The sequence below is a fragment of the Adiantum capillus-veneris genome, chromosome 28, assembly GCF_014529385.1.
Source record: "Adiantum capillus-veneris isolate H3 chromosome 28, ASM1452938v2, whole genome shotgun sequence".
Lineage (NCBI taxonomy): Eukaryota > Viridiplantae > Streptophyta > Polypodiopsida > Polypodiales > Pteridaceae > Adiantum > Adiantum capillus-veneris.
In genome coordinates, this window is record NC_140958.1 from 42,377,107 (window position 1) to 42,394,315 (window position 17,209).

The 17,209-nt window shown below is 42.5% G+C and overlaps 1 protein-coding gene across 3 annotated transcripts in view; it reads left to right on the forward strand.

Annotated features, from left to right (window-relative positions):
• The window catches only part of LOC147420331 (serine/threonine-protein phosphatase PP1-like), a 38,947-nt gene extending 22,400 nt beyond the window's left edge, over window positions 1–16,547 (forward strand). Inside the window, exons 2-5 of one of the 3 annotated variants that reach the window (XR_015186965.1) lie at window positions 14,835–15,394; window positions 15,482–15,703; window positions 15,873–15,987; window positions 16,126–16,547. Coding sequence is in view for 2 of the 3 variants with exons in the window: in XM_086504371.1 (XP_086360497.1) it covers window positions 14,835–15,394; window positions 15,482–15,703; window positions 16,126–16,149 (806 nt within the window). In the remaining variant the exon portion in view is untranslated. The remainder of the gene's footprint in view (window positions 1–14,834; window positions 15,395–15,481; window positions 15,704–15,872; window positions 15,988–16,125) is intronic. The other 2 variants (XM_086504372.1, XM_086504371.1) reach the window with 2 other exon arrangements.
• The last annotated feature ends 662 nt before the right edge of the window (window positions 16,548–17,209 follow it).

The following is a 17,209-nucleotide window of genomic DNA, read 5'->3' on the forward strand; positions in this document are numbered from 1 at the left end:
CAGGAATCTGAAAACGCTGGCTGATCTGGTACAATGGGCTGAATTCTGAAAACGCCGGCTGATTTGGTGCAAAAATGCTATAGTTGCTACTGAAGTACTACGGGTACTGACTTATCGTTGAGAAGTGGCCCCTAGGGTCACTTATATATGGGGTAATAGGTGGGTAGGGCAATGCCACTTAAAAACCCACAATTTCTAAATGATGGTAAAATGTCACTTATTAATAAGTTGATGAATTACTAATAAAAGGTGATTCACAAGTAGAGAAATACCTAGGTTGGGTACTACTACAACTGTATGGAAACACTCTCCTATGCCTACACGTAGCAAGCATTGGCTGTGCTTATGTGCAATCAGAGGGTATGCAACTATTCTAAAGTGACTGGACATGCACATCTTGTGTACATGCTCAGAGGGGTGCCATGGCCCATAACACTTCCTAGGCCGTCCTAAATTCTAGAAGTAGGAGTTACAGCTTGCCCACATGCACATAGGGTTAGATGTGCACGTGACACCACCGATTTTGGATCATGTGAAGGCAATAACGAGTACTAAGCAGGTTTGGGATCATTGGAGTCTATCCATGAGTATATTACCCCTATGAAGTGTGTTGCTTTGCAAGTGCAGTTGATCAACTTGGATGTAGCCTGAGCTGCTTCCACAGGCTCATATCAAGATGTACTTATTGTGGCAGGAAATTCTTCAAATGGAGAAGAACATTGCAATGGTGAACATTTATTTCATGTCCCAATCACGGTTGCCTTGGGTTTATATTCTTCTTTAATTACAATGAATACTATTATGTAGGAGTTAGTGCTCGTGGTTTTGGACGAGGAGGAGCGGTTTAAACTCCAAGCTAGATCGAGATCTTTTGACTCAATTCAGGCTTTGGTTATAGATTCCGAAGGAAAATGGAAGGTTAGATAGAGTGAGCCACGTTCTTCGAAGACCGATGCTGAGAGGGAAGCCTTGCTTGAAAGCCCAAAGACATTGTATCAATTGTGGAGAGAAGGGTCGTTACCGGAGGAAATGTACTTTGCGGAGAGCAGAGTGTGCATCAATGACTCCAACACGTGCCTATATTACACATATGAGATCTCTCAGGTTGAGATACCTTTGGAGCAAGAGGAGGATTTTACTTTTGTCGACTTTCGAGATTGGATCATTGATAGTGCGGTCAGACACTTGACTTATTCTCGTGATTTGATGTATGACTTGAGTCAGTATGAAGGTTCAATTATATTCGGAGACAGATTAGTGGCTCCTGTACACAGTGAGGGGATTATGGAGCTTATTCCAGACGGTCGAGAGGAAGTATATCTCTGGTGTTCTTTATGTGCTTCGTCTTGGTTACCACATTATGTCAGCGTGTAGACTTGGTATGGTGGTACTATCCGATGAGCAAGGGGTGTCAATTCGAGATAATGTCTCCAGCTTGGAAGTCAGAGGGGGATGCAGTTGTTTGTGGATTGTACCAACTTGATCCTCTTCCTTAAGGTTTGGACTCTCACACAACAAAGATTACTCTCATGTAGGTTACTTTGGATCAAATGTTACATTGTGTGCTAGAGGAGAGTGGTTACATTTGCGAGGAGCAATAGAGTGTTACAATTGATTCGGTGTGGATGGTGGAGATACTCGAGTACATATGGGTTTTACTCTTAGGGATTCAAACATATTGGATTTGCTACCAGATGTGCGAGTAAGTGTTGAAGACATGTAAGTGTCAACAATTGCAGATGTGAGTACAATTAGAGTTATACAATAGAGTTTCTGATGAAGAGGAAATGGAGGCGTGCCTTGCCTTGTCTTCTTGGGACTAAGATAGATGAGCTTCTTCTCAAATGTCAGTTGTTGAGAGGTAGAGCACCTGTTATCGTTGTTTTCAGCCATATTTGCCCATCTTTTGTTACCACTCACGACATACGCTTGTACAATTGACATAGCACCAAGAATCAAGGGCACACATGTAGACTTGCCAATGGCCATCCACACAAGGCAATATATCGACAAAGCATGCTCCAACATATATTAATTCAGATTGGAATTCAGACAACAAACAACAAATGCATTAACATCTTAGTCCCAACAACCTTCAGAAGGATTCCCCACACCGTTACTGATGTGGTATTTGCTTTAGATCGCATAAAAGGGATGTACACACATGCAATACCTCAATGCAAGACTCTATTTGACTATATGGATGATTTAGCTACAGTAACTCTTAAAGATAAAGCATCTATGGGGCTGATTTGATGCATCAATGAGATCTGGCTCGATGTGGATTGTGGAAGGCCAACACAGTAGATCTTGGGCTGGTCTACTCACCCGATGTGAGAGGATTCACGGAATGACCCTCGCTACTCATAGTCTTAAGGATTGGAGTTCTCAACTCTATAATCCCCGACTTGATCTCAAAGCAAGCCCACTCTTCAATCCAACTTGGATTTTGCTCGTGAAACGCTGTGAGCAAAGGCGCCTGCTCTGCTTCTTATTTTTGGAAGAGAGAGGTTTATATAACTAAACTATTATCAAAATCACTCCAATAGAGATTCACGAGGACAACACCTTTAAGCTTGTAAGCATCACAATGAACTTCCCTAATATTGCATGGATTGTGGTCTGAAAGGGTACTCAAGCTTGATGGATTGTGGTATGAAAGGGTACTAAAGCTCATGTAGGCTTCCTTTTTTCGAAGGCTCCAAATGGTCCCTTTGTTCTATCTTACCCAATAGAGTAGGTAATCTCATGGAGAATTATCGGATACTTGGTCAATTTGTGATCTTCCAGGTGCTTCACTAAACGTGTTTATCAAATGAAGAATTTTGCAAACTTAGTTCAAGTCTCATTTATACTCAAGAATGAGCTTTGTTTGTCAGACGCATTGTCATCTTTTGCGAAAAAGCAAGTAAGCAACATCGCACTTTATGTATTTCTCGAAGACGTGATCCTCTATTAAAGACATGCTCTCTCACGTAAAGTTGAGGGTCTTCCATACAAAATGCAAGAGTCAAATTGAATTTAAATGGTTCAAAACTCTCCTAGGAAGATAGTATGTCCTTCTATGAGAGGCTACAAAAAACATTCTTTATGCTTCTCATCTCAGTGCAGAGATTTGACATCCTTCTATGAGAGGCTACCAAAAAAGGATTCTTTATGCTTCTCATTCCAATGCAGAGATTAGATCCCTCTTATATTGGGGTGTAAATCTTTAGCTTTCTTTGTTGTCTCCATGATCCGTGGCAAAATATTTTGCATTTCATGCTTGTGCAAAGTGGGAGTAAGTAAGAATGTTGCTTTGAGCTTCATCTTTTTTGCTTCAAAATGGTTCATGAATTGGAGAGTGAACCAATACCTATCCATATAATGCGTGACTCGCTCGTACTCCACTTGGGAAAACGGATCCCCCTCTCCTCTGATTCCTTAAGGGTAGAGAAAAAAATTGATCGAAAAATGCTGCCTTGAATTGAGTCCCAAGTCTTTTCTTGAGTTCCTTGTATAACTTTAGCATACTACCAATTATTTATTGTCCCCTTGAGTTGCATGCTTACATATCTCATCTGGACTCTCTTGGACAATTGTTGTTGGCAAAGGCAACTTCAAATTGTTAGATGAGAGAGAAAGCCTTTGAGACTTCTCGACTTCCATCAAAACTATTAAACTTGACTTGCTTGCTTTGAAGTCTAACGACCTTGGTTGTGGTGCTGAACTCGGTATTGGTTCACATTTGAAAGAGAGGTGATGTGAAATTGGAGATGTCATAAGTTGGTGATGTGGCAACCCCCAAAGGGGTTAGACATTAAAAGAACCCCAACTATGGACAAACTAGCCGAACCCTAAAAATGTTGATGTGGCAATTTGTGTGGACGTCTGCAATCTTCGACGTAAGCGCGGAAGGCAGTAAAATGTGGAACAGCTTTTGGGCGCCAGTCTTGGGTCCTTAGAGCTTTTGGGAGTCACAACTTTTCATGTATGATGTTTTTGGGCCAAGCGTCTTCAAATATGAGCCTTAGGGGCTCACTCTGGGATTCTCACGTGTGTGTAAGCAAAGGAATCGTTCCCTGGCAATTGTATCTTTGTGAAGCAATATAAAAGATATATTGAAAGGGCGCCCAAGTTTTGGGGCCAATGCTATGGGAGTGGAACTCCGCCACTGTCTATCGTGTGAATCTCTTCTCTCTCTCTCTCTCTCTCTCTCTCTCTCTCTCTTTGTGTGTTCAAGTTGTTTTGAAGTGTTAACATCTTGTTCTTTTCAGTTGGCAAGTGGTGCTCTCCTATACAGTGTGGTATCATAGCTGCAGGCGTCTGCTCTTCTGACTGTCAGAGTGTGCAACGGAAGAGGGGGAGAGAAAGAGACAATGGCATGGTGGAAAGGTTGGCAGCCCAATAACTCCAGATGGCGAAATCTGTACAAGACAAGACAGTGAGAAAGAGGGTGCCCCCCCTCCTATATATAGGAGAATAGTGGCTGGTCGGGCTCAATATAGCCCAAAGACCTAAAAATATGACCCTTAACTTTTAAATATAAATGGGGGAATATGTGACCAAAACAGGTCTAAAATGGGAAATGTGATGAACAACCCTAATTGTGCCTGAGATCCCTATCCAGCAGGTGTACGGGTGGCCAACCCACAACCACGGGCCAATGCACTTGAGTGGTGAGGAGCCTATAGACAATGTGCGAAGCATCTGGAGGTGAATGAAAATCTAACACCCCCCCTCAAGAACAGATGCGGAGAATAATGAGTGCGGAGCAATGTGTGCAAGTGATGGAGCACGAGGAGATGTGCAGGAGTTGAGCCTTGAAGAGGAGGCGTTGTTATGCTGAGATGGGGGTGCAAGGAATCGAAGTAGGAGAGAGAGAGGCTGCACGATTTTGTGAGGGGAATAAGTTGAGAGCGGATTGGGCTCTCATTCCCTTTATTAAAGTATAGGACCATTTTTAAGTTAGTGGCCAAGTTTAATGTGAACTTGGCCAAAGGTTAGTAATCTTTAAAAATATACACAAAAGGGGTCATTTGGGCCTTTAACCCAACAACCTCCCACTTAAAGGTATGAATGGCGTCTTTAAGCTACGTGACTCCCACCATCTGTATGCATAGTAGATGTTGTGCTTTGGGTAATCACTTAGTGAGAGCATCTGATGTATTTTGTGATATATGAACCTTAACCGATGTGATAAGGCCATCCTCAAGCACTTCTCGAATGAAGTGATACCGCACATCAATATGCTTTGTGCGTGCATGAAACATGGCATTCTTTGCCAAACATATGGCACTCTGGCTATCACAACCAAGCATAGGTGCCTTGTCAGGCAAACCAAAATCATTGCATAGACGTGCTAACCAAATGGCTTCTTTGGAAGCCTCAGTGGCTGAAATATATTCAGCCTTTGTAGTAGACAATGCAACGATCTTTTGCAATCTAGAACCATGAAACAACACCTCCTGCAAGAGTAAACACATAACCACTTGTGGATTTCCGTGTATCCACATCACCAGCCATGTCAGAGTCGCAAAATCCCTTCAACTTCAATGGTCCTTTACCATAGCAGAGGCATTTGTTTTTAGTCCCTTTCAAGTACCTCATAATGGACTCCACTGCATCCCAATGCAACCTGCCTGGATTAGCCATAAACCGGCTCACAATTCCCACTGCATGGGCTATGTTAGGCCTAGTAGGAACCATAGCATACATAAGTGAACCACAAGCTGAAGTGTAAGGCACACTTTGCATGTCATTGGCTTCTTCCTTTGACTTGGGGCAATCATCCTTGGAGATTTTGACATATGGCTGTAATGGCACGCCAAGAGGCTTTGCTGTAGCCATGTTAAATCTGTCCAACACCTTTTCAATGTACTTTTCTTGCGACAAATACAATATGCGCTGGTCCCTTTGCCTTCTAACCCTCACTCCAAGTATATGTTCAGCTGTCCCAAGGTCTTTCATTGAAAATGCAGATTTCAGCTGCTCTTTAAGAGCATCAACATGCTTCTTTTCTTTGCAGCTGTCAACATATCATCCACATAGAGCACAAGAATGATAGGGCTGCCATCCTCATCACGTTTGATATACAAACAATGGTCTGCATGGCTTCTTTTGTAACCATGTTTGAGCATGAAGCGGTCAAACTTCTTGTACCATTGTCTACATGATTGTTTCAGCCCATACAAGCTTCTATTGAGCATACATACCAAATGTTCCTTGCCAGGAATAACATAACCCTCGGGTTGCTTCATGTAAAGCTCTTCCTCCACATCACCATGCAAGAAAGCGGTATGTACATCCATTTGGTCCAATTCCAAATCAAGGGCAGCCACTATGGCAAACAGTACACGCAAAGTGGTCATCTTCATTACAGGAGAGAATACTTCATGAAAGTCTATGCCCTTGGTTTGAACATATCCCGTTGCAACTAGCCTTGCCTTATACTTGGGTTTTGCATCAACTGTCTTGATTTTATACACCCATTTGTTAGGAATAGCCTTCCTTCCTTTGGGCAATTCCACCAAATCCCAAGTATGATTAGCATGCAAAGCTTTAATCTCTTCTTGCATAGCAAGCTCCCACTTGTCGCTGTGCTCACATGTCTTTGCCTCTTTATACGTAAGAGGCTCTCCCTCATCTGTCAACATAATGTAATGCAAAGAGGGATCATATCTACTCATAGTCAGTCTTGGACGAGTAGACCGCCTCACCCAATGATCCACATTATCCGATACTGGATCTACATCAGGTGGCATGATAAAATCATCAACAATGGGCTGCTATACATCATTTTCAGCACCATTTTCAGCATTGTTTCGTGGTTGCAAATGCCCTTCAGGAGCCTCAATTTGCTGCCCAACATCATCTGGCTCAAACACCACTGGATCATCTACATTTTCAGCCATGTGTGGTGCATCCTGAGGGTCAAGAATAGATCTAACAGGTGGTTGGTCATGTTGAAATTTGACCCTTTTATGGTCATGCTTTGAGGCACAATTGTTTTGAAGCATTCTTGCCTCATTAAAAACAATATCTCGGTTGCCCACAACCCTTTTGAGCTGAGGTAACCAAATCCTGTAACCCATTTCGCCTTCTTCACCATATCCCATGAAAAGGCCTTTAATGGACTTGGCATCTAGTTTGCTTCTCAACTCAGGGTTAACATGCACAAAAGCTTCGCAACCAAAAGTGCGTAAGTGATCATATGAAGCAGGCTTGCCAGACCAAACCTCTTCAGGGATGTCACCTTTCAAAGACATTTGAGGGGATCGAATCTTGATTGCATATATGCACTGCAGTTTTCAAAGCTTCTCGCCAAAATCCATGAGAGAGATTAGCTGTGGACAGCATGCATCTCACCCTCTCACAAAGTGTCCTATTGAATTTTTCAACCACACCATTAGAAGAGGGGCTGTATGGCACAGTAAGCTCCCTCTTAATGCCCAAATTTTCACAAAATTTGTTAAATTCAGCACTTGTGAACTCCCCCCATTGTCCGTACGCAAGCATTTCAGCTTTCTACATGTTTTTGGGTGGTCACAAATGCATGAAATTTCTTAAACGCAGCAAAGGCTTCATCCTTAGATTTAAGCAAATAAACCCAAATTTTCCTAGAATGATCATCAACAAAGGAGACAAAATAGCATGCACTTCCCATAGACTTAGTAGGCATGCTACATACATCAGAATGTACAAGATCAAGCACACAAGATTTACGAGAGACACCGAAGTAATAAGAACGCTTCACTTGCTTGCCATATTGACATTCGTTACAAAAGTCAAGCTTTGTGTCTTTAGCATCAAGCTTGTTCAAAGTACAAAGCTTAGAAAAGCCCTTTTGGCTCATATGGCCAAGCCTCTTGTGCCATAACTCCATGTGAGTTAATTTCAGCCAACGCAATAAACTTGCCCAACATGGCCTTTCCATGCATGCAGTAAAGTGTCCCTTTCTTTGTGCCCTTTACAATCAGCCTTGAGCCTTTAGTCATTTTCCATGATTCTCTCTCAAACAAGATGCTGTAACTATGCATATCCATCTGACCAACAAAAAGCAGACTCTTCTTGATTCCCAGGTACATATCTAACATCATGCAAGACAAGCTCATTTGTGCCATCTATGGAGAGATGCACAGTGCCAATACCCTCAATGGAACATGCATGATTGTTTCCAAGGTATACATGGCCATGCTTGCCTGCATCAAAAGTAGAGAAACACTCCTTGATAGGAGTCACATGAAATGAAGCACCGGAATCAATATCCAAGTTTGGGATAATGCATCATTGACAGTCAACAAAGCATCAATAAGATAACTCTTGGTGATCAGCATGTCCTGTGAATGAACATTAAGAGAGACATCAAGGTCATAAGCATCATTATCTGATAGAGTGACACACAAGATGTCCTCTACATCTGACAGCTCCTCAATCACAACACTAGAAGCCACATTGGCCTTCTCTTTGCCCTTTGAGCTGTCCCGTGCATCTGTCTTGACTTCCTTCTTCTCTTTCTTTTTGTCTCTGCCATTCTTTTTCCGTTCTAACTCGGCTTTGTAGTACGTGCAATCGGGTTTCTTGTGACCTTTCTTGCCACACTGATAGCAAGTCACATCACCCTTGCCTTTGCTGGCATTTCCCCTTTCCTTACTCTTACTCTTACTCCTTTGTCTTGCCTCTAACCATGTTGGCAGAGCTGCCTCCCTCTCCACATGCTTTCCTCGTGATTTCCTCATTCAAGATAAAACCCCTAACACCATCAAAGGTCAAATTGGGGTTGTTCGACAACGAAACTGTCACGTGACACATCCAACCCTATGTGTCCGTGGACAAGCTACAACATGATCAGGGTTCAGTCAGTCTAGTCAGTCTAGATTAGAAGTGATCTGGCACTTTTGTGAGTCTATTCGTAGACCGTGCATGCCCAGTCACTTAGTGTAGATGCATATCCTCTGGTTGCACACAGCATGATCATAAGCATTCCCATCAAAATCCATTAGAATCAATCGGGGGAATTTTCCAGTGCATTTAGCCTATTTTTCCTATTTTTGACATTTTTTCACTTATTATTTTCAAGTGACTTTTGTTGGAAAATAGATAGGGCAAATTGAGTAAGTTTGTATGTAAGCAAACCTAGACTAGCACTAATTGGCAGAAGAGGCAGCAGGAGCACCAGTGCTCAACAGGCAACTTCTCATCAAGAACCTTGGTGGCGATTTCCCTCCAAGCAAGAAGATCCACAGCCTAGCGTTTTCCCTTCCCAGCATCAGCGCTTATGGCGCTGGCTTGAAGCAAAAACGTGGGTGGAGGAAAGCACTTCTTTACGATGGAACTCCTCGCAATGGCCTCCTTGCTGACGACGATGGTAGATCTAGCACCCTTGTGCTCTGATACCATGTTAGTGGGTGCAGCGGACGGGGGGGGAGAGAGAGAGAGAGAGAGAGAGAGAGAGAGAGAGAGAGAGAGAGAGAGAGAGAGAGAGAGAGATGGTGGAAAGGCTAGCAGCCCAACAGATGGCGAACTCTGTATAAGACAAGACAATGAGAAAGAGGGTGCCCCCCCTCCTATATATAGGAGAATAGTGGCTGGTCTGGCTCAATATAGCCCAAAGACCTAAAAATATGACCCTCCAATATCAATGGGGAAATATGTGACCAAAACAGGTCGAAAATGGGAAATGTGATGAACAACCCTAAGTGTGCCTGAGATCCCTATCCAGTAGGTGTACTGGTGGCCAACCCACAACCAAGGGCCAATGCACTTGATTGGTGAGGAGCCTGTAAACAATGTGCGAAGCATTTGGAGGTGAATGAAAATCTAACACTGACAGCACACCGATTCTCACTGCAACAGACAACAAAGATGGCGCTTCTTGATTTTATCGAGCATTTGTAGTTCCTCCTTGACGAACTCCATGACATACTCTTGAAGCATCCTCAGGACAATCTACCGTTTTTGCAAAACTTCAAGTACTTTTTGAACTACATGTTGCCACCTATGTTTTCCCTCCCCGGACACTAGAACGGCTTCATCTCAACAACCTACTAAGGCTTTTGTTTCAATTGGGGGAGTTTTCAAAAATATGGTTGCACCATCTGCCGGTGTGATCTTCTTTGCCACCATCTCCATGTTGCCACCTTTGTTTTCTCTACACAATCTTTTGTCTCAATTGGGGGAGTTTTCAAAAATATGGTTGCACCATCTGTCGGTGCGATCTTCTTTGCCACCATCTCCCTCACCATCACGTGGATTTAACGATTGGAGCCTATATGCCTACCCCTATTATTCATCTCCAGGACTTGCACCAAATCAGCCCAGACCAAGGATGGTGGATCCACTTCAAAAGTTTTCACTTTTTAGGGAGTGAAAGATGGAAGAAAGCTTTACAGTTCTCGCAACAATTCTACATTATGTATGCACTAGGGACTACACAGAAGAATCCAAAATCCTTGGAGTAGCTGCTTTTCTCAAAGATACTGCTATGCAATGGTGGAGTTCTATAGCCACCAAGCCTCACGCTCCAAGGACTTGGCAAGCTTTCAAGAATATTTTCGTCTAAAGTTAGAAGGTCTCCTTGCTTCAAGTACAACTTCTGGCAAAAAGGAGTAACATGAAAATGTTGGCCATTGAAAATATGGAAGATTATAATCAATAGTTTTTAGACATCTAGCTTGCGTCTTTCTTCAAGTTGATAATCTTGTTTCACTACAGGAATACTCTTTGTCCAAGCAAGTCCTTTCAGCTCATGGACCATGCTGCTGTTGGCTACAAACTTATGATGGGAAGAGTGGAATTTACCAATGATGACCAACTAGAATCCTCGACAACAATGCACAAATTCTTGAGATTCCTGCGACGCTTTGACTCAACTTGCTCGACCTCGCTTGACTACTTGCCAAGAAGAAATTTTGCAACAAGAAGGTAGATGCATCGAATGTTTCCAAATGGAGCACACTTCCTATGTCTGGCCCCACAAAGGTGATAAATCTCCAAAGCAAGCTTCCACCAAGAAAGCCAGAACTTGAGTGGGAATTGTTCTAGATATTTATGGAATGTTTGTACCGGATGCTTCTAAGGAATTATGTGGAGCCTATGGAAAGATACATGGCCATGAAGCACTTATCTTCTTCGATGCAAGAGCCACCGAAAACTTCATCCACCTAGAGTTCCTTGATTTAAGTACGACAAGTTTGCTCGAGGCATTGAGGTCGAGCTAGATACAGGAGATATTAACGCAATTGTTTCACTTATTGATGCTCTTTCTATCTCCATTCAAGGGTACCATGGTAACGGGAAGGCACCACATGCCAATTGAAAGAACAAACTTTAGCACTTCAAGAATCAATACAATAGAAAGAGAGAGAATCTACACAAGAGACATGGAGTCGTAGAAGGCACAAACCCCAAACCGTGGCGTCCCTTTCGGTATTTCTTAGTATTGCTTCCACAAAGTACAAGCTTTGGGAACTCTTCTACGCTTCTCCACGCGGTAGAATGCGTGAGAGAGAGCCCACACTACATATTTAAAAGCCCTTGGCCTATCCAAAAGCATCTCACATGAAAAGCGTTAGTTCTAAAAGCATACGGTCCAAAAGCATGCACTGCTTTAGGCCCCTCGGCCAATGACCTATAAGTTGGTATTTTTAATCCTTACCCCTTTTGTCTTTTAGGCCCCTCGGCCGTCTTCAATAAGTGTGTTTTTTCTTCTGCTGCTAGGGTTTAGGCGCCTCGGTCGATATTTGCAAGTTGGCTAGGGTTAGGCTCAGGGAGTCCTAACCTCGGTCTTTAGTAGTTGACATGTCAGCAGTTTGTGACATGATACATCCCCCCCTCTTGAAAGAAGAGTAATCGTCTGTGATTATATAACTCCAAAAATATCTGAGGGTCATTCAATTTTTTCATTCCATATTGAAGCTCTTGATATTTTGGCGTAGCAAAATTAGCCATCACACCCAGACTGTAAAGGGGTGTCTCGATGCACTCAAGTTACATACCCAGGCAATTTCACCCAATGAGGAATATTCAACGGTTGACACATCAAAATGCAATGCAAAATACAAATGCATGCTACAAGACATCAGAACAAACAATGTTGTTGAACACTCCTCCTAGGCAAACGGTCTTAGGCATGAAGATATTCATCGACTATCTCATCACTCCCCCCTCAAATAACCTAAAAAGGTCCGGGCCATAAGATATAGAGGACAACTCTAACCAAACGCTTCCCAGACCGCAGCCTGCGTCTCTTGGAGGCTCCCAGACCACTGTCTGCGTCATTCAGAGATTTCCAACTTACAACTAAACGCTCTCCAGACCATCAATCTGCATCGTTTGGAGGTTCTACAATTAACATGAACACTCTTTGTAGGAAAGCTTGAGCTGAAGATATTTAGACATTAACAAGCACCAAATTTCCCTTCAATACTCTTCCCAAGAAAGCGCGAGCCGTCAGTAAATCACAAACCATTGAAGCGAGCATCAAAACCAAAATAAAACAATCTTAAACCGGTACCAAAACAAGTTCAAAATAGATCAATTCTATTTCAAACAAATTCCAAACATTATTCTCAGACACTTTTTCAAGTAAAATTTCAATTAGAGGGTTCTCCTCATGTTGAACTCTATGGTTACAAATGCTTTCAGATGCATGTTCCTTGCTCATATCACGTGTTCTCTTTGAAAACTCTACTTTGCTTCTCCACACGATAGAATGCCAGAGAGAGAGTCCACACAACATATTTAAAGGTCCTTGGCTTATCCAAAAATCATCTCACATAAAAAAAGTTAGTTCTAAAAGCAATTGGTCCAAAAGCAAGCACCCTGTTTTATCTTAGGGTTTAGGCCCCTTGGCCAATGATCTGTAAGTTGGTTGGGTAAGGATTTTTAATCCTTAACCGTTTTGTCTCTTAGGCCCCTTAGCAATCTTCAGTAAGTTGGTCTTTTCTTCTTCTACTTCTTCTTCTGTTAGAGTTTAGGCCCCTTGATCGAGATCTACAAGCTGCTAAGGGAGTCCGAACCCAACCCCCTTGGTTTTCAGTTGTTGACATGTTAGTAGTCCGTGACAGTAGATTTCCACATCAAGAAGTTAGGGCATTGTGATGCTCTTTAGGGTATGCCTTGCATGACAGAAACGATACTACCATTCACGTCCGCAACAGAACCATCACGTTGATCTAGAATGGCAAGTCAGTTGTCCTTCGAGTTAGACTCGCAAAAACCAACCACGAATGGTTTTAGTATTGCTTTGTATTTTTATACTTTTTGGAATAGTGTTTGAAAATTGTTTGGAATAGATTCTATCTATTTTAAACTTGTCTCGATGCCAATTGAAATTGTTTGATTCTAGTTGTAGTGTTGGTTTCAATGTTGTTTGAAAATGTTTGGATGACGCAAACTGTGGTCTGGGGAGCATCTAGTTGTACTTGGGATCTCTAAATGACGCAAGTTGCAGTCTGGGGGAATGTTTAGTTGTAATTGGAAACCTTCGAGCAACATGGGCTGCAGTCTGGGGAGCGTTTGGTTGTATATGGAATCCTCGGGGAGCATTTTTGTTGTATCTGAATGTCTTTATGCTATATGTTTGCACATGTGAACGTTGTGTCGTCTATAAAGCATTTTGTGAGGATATGAAACTGGCGTATCAATAGTTCCAATTTGGATGAGATTGCCTAGGTATGTGATCTTAGTGCATTTAGACACCCCTTGACATGATCAATGTTGTTTTGGGTGTGATGGCTAATATTGCTACGTTAGAATATCAAGAGCGTCGATGTGGATGAGATGACCGGATGAAAATCTGATTGTGGAACTCTATGGTGTAATGCATGTGAGAGAATATGTTGTCTGGCACTGATGGGCATTGGCATGTATCCATAACGGCAGTGTTTGCTAAAGAATCAGATTTGAGTTTTGGAGAATGGTGGACAATTACTCTTCTTTCAAGAGAAGGGTATGTCATAAGTTGGTGACGTGGCAATCTTCAGGGGGTTAAGACATTAAAAGAACCACAACTATGGACAAATCGGTTGAACCCTAAAAGTTTTTGACGTGGCAACCTGTATGGATGTCCTGAAAACGTGAAAGGCTCTACGGATGACCGTAAAATGTGGAATAGCTTTTGGGTGCCAGTCTTGAGTCCTGAGAGCTTTTGGGAGTCACAACTTTTCATGTATGATGTTTCTGGACCAAGGGCCTATAAATATGAGCCTTGGGGGCTTTATTCTGGCATTCTTGTGTGTGTGGAAGGAGAGGAATCCCCTGACAGTTGTGCCTTTGTGAAGCAATATAAAAGAAAAATCCAAAGGAGTGCCAGGTTTTTGGGGCTAGTGCGCTGGGAGTGGAACTTTGCCACTCTGTGTCTACCGTGTCTCTTTGTTTAAGTTGTTTTGAAGTGTTAAAGTCTATTCCAGTCTGGACTCTGTTCTTTTCAGTTGGCTCATAAGGCTTCTCTGAATACAGATAAGAGAATTTGGCTGATTACAACTTCTCTTTTGCTTTGAAAGGCCACTTGCACAAGTCTGGTTACAACTGGCACTCTGGCCCAGGCAGGCACGCACACACGCTTATTACTGGAACAATTTTTGCAGTTTTCAGTCAAAATTTGTTGCTCCTATCTCTGATTATCTGTACTGGAGTGTTGTTTTTACGGAGATGTGAAAAGTGTGGAAACAAAGTAAACATTACAGCTTTAAGGGTTAAGGGTGTTGTTTTTTTATAAGAAATTTGTTGCGATTGACGAGTGGTCTTTATCACTGCCTTCACATGATTCAAGTTCCCCAGTCTAGATAATTAAATTTGCAGTCTGTTAAGTAAATGTTCATTTAGCTGAAGCTCTTGCTATGTGCATTTTTCAGGGGACATTCATGGACAGTACTCTGATTTATTAAGGCTCTTCGAATATGGTGGGTTTCCTCCCGAAGCTAATTATTTGTTTTTAGGGGATTATGTGGACCGAGGCAAGCAAAGCTTAGAAACAATATGCCTCCTCCTCGCATATAAAATAAAATACCCTGAGAATTTCTTCTTGTTGAGGGGCAACCACGAATGTGCTTCAATCAATAGAATTTATGGCTTCTATGATGAGTGCAAGAGGCGGTTTAATGTAAGGCTGTGGAAGGCTTTCACTGAGTGCTTCAACTCTCTACCAGTTGCTGCTCTGATTGATGAGAAGATTTTGTGCATGCATGGTGGCCTTTCTCCGGAGTTAAATAACCTGGATCAAATTAAGAACATCCATCGCCCTACTGATGTTCCGGATCAGGGATTGCTTTGTGACTTGCTCTGGTCAGATCCTGACAAGGAAGTTACAGGATGGGGGGAAAACGATAGAGGGGTTTCTTATACCTTCGGCACTGATAAGGTGGTTGAGTTTTTGGAAAAACATGACCTGGATCTCATATGTCGGGCGCATCAGGTACGTCTTCTCTTTGGTAGTGTACGATATTTAGAATTTGTATATTTCCCTTTGGAGCATTGTGAAACTGTTTGTGTTTTTTTCAAGGTTGTAGAAGAGGGCTACGAGTTTTTTGCTGAGAGGCGATTGGTGACGATTTTCTCTGCTCCAAATTACTGTGGTGAATTCGACAATGCAGGTGCCATGATGAGTGTGGATGAATCCTTAATGTGCTCATTTCAGATCTTAAAGCCAGCTGAAAAGAAGCCGAAGTTTAACTACAATAACTCGAGCTTAGCCCGGCAGGGAACCCCACCCAGAGGAGCCAAGGTAAAGTTTTGAGATTTGAGGTACTGAGGTTGTAGCAGGAGATTGTGCAGTAAGGAGGCAGGTAGCCTAGCCCCAAATAACCAGACAAGGGTTCTTGAAGTTGAGCAGAGATGAGGTGCTGGTTTGCGTCACTTGATGTTAGTGGTGGCTTTGGCTTTTGTGACTATAGGTGGGCCATCGGCAATCCATGGTAGAATCTCCTTGAGAAGGAAGGTCACCTCGGTCTATTGTTTGCTGCCGAAGAAGTCAATAGGATTGGATGCAATGTAATATTGCCTTCAAATGTGGGTGGTAACCATTAAGTAGGCTGGTCCTCTTCAATGCAGGGGAGAGGGCGATTGTATTTTTAGCTGTTTGATTTATGTTGTTTTCATGTTATTTATTCATGACTGAAAATATTGTTGCTTCTTGTGATTTTGCAGGTTTTTCAAGGGGGGAAAGTTTAATCGTCTTCTTGTTGGTGGGATTGATGCGTGTGCAATTTGAAGTTGTGCCATGCTCTTTTAATTACTTCAGATCAAGTTGCTGAATGTTCGGAGCAACATCAATGTTGCTGTTGATTGGTGACTGGATAATATTTATCACTGTGGCATAGACAAAGATGAGGGAACACACAATACAGCCCTCGGTTGTCACAGAGTGAGATTTGTTGAGAGAGAGATTTGTCTGTATTGGGGTTTTGGACTCAAGGAGCATGAAGTATCAAAAGAAGGCTGTGTATTATAGTAGAGGCATCAGATCTATTTCTGTCAGTTGGAACATCCTGATGAAGGCTAAGAGCCTGCTGGTTGAGATCAGTTAACACAACATTGGCCTTGTGATTAGAAGAGGCTTATTCTGATTATGTTTCTTTTGCTTTTTTCTTTTGATGTCTTGTTAATATGTCATACAACAGTGGATGCTGTTTCTTTCTGAGCTTTTGGCATTGGACTAGGGTGATGTCTTCTACTAAGGCTGCTGTTGCATGTGGGCGTCCAGACAGGCTCAAAAAAGCAAGGTTGGGTGCCTTCTCTGTCCACATGGGGTGACTGCACAAAATTAAGTATTTTCAAATCTGAAGCAACCAACGAGTCTAGTGCAGCTGTAAAGTGCTCTCATTGCATCTGCCACATCTGGAGTTCTAAGGCCTGCTGACATCGTCCCCTTTTGAACTGCAATCTGGTGGTTATGGTTACCCCAGGCGAAAAAACTCTCTAGCGGACGCAGCTTCCAGCCAGTAGTTTTGCACCAACTCAAAGTCACATGTCTTGTTTGACACGGGCCTAAGTCAGTATTCTGCTCATTTTGTGGTTATGCACCTAGAACATTGCTTGTGGCCCGTGGTTGGAAAGGATACATGCAGTTGAGGAAAGCCCATGTCCAGCTATAAGTCGGGAACTGATTGTAGAGAGGTACGAGGCAGGCATATTTGAAAATAGAATTTTATGAAAGGCTTTGCAGTCATAAATGATGAATTTCTTGTGGCATAGATGTGCAAATCTGCCTCTTTTTGTACATGGCAGGTTG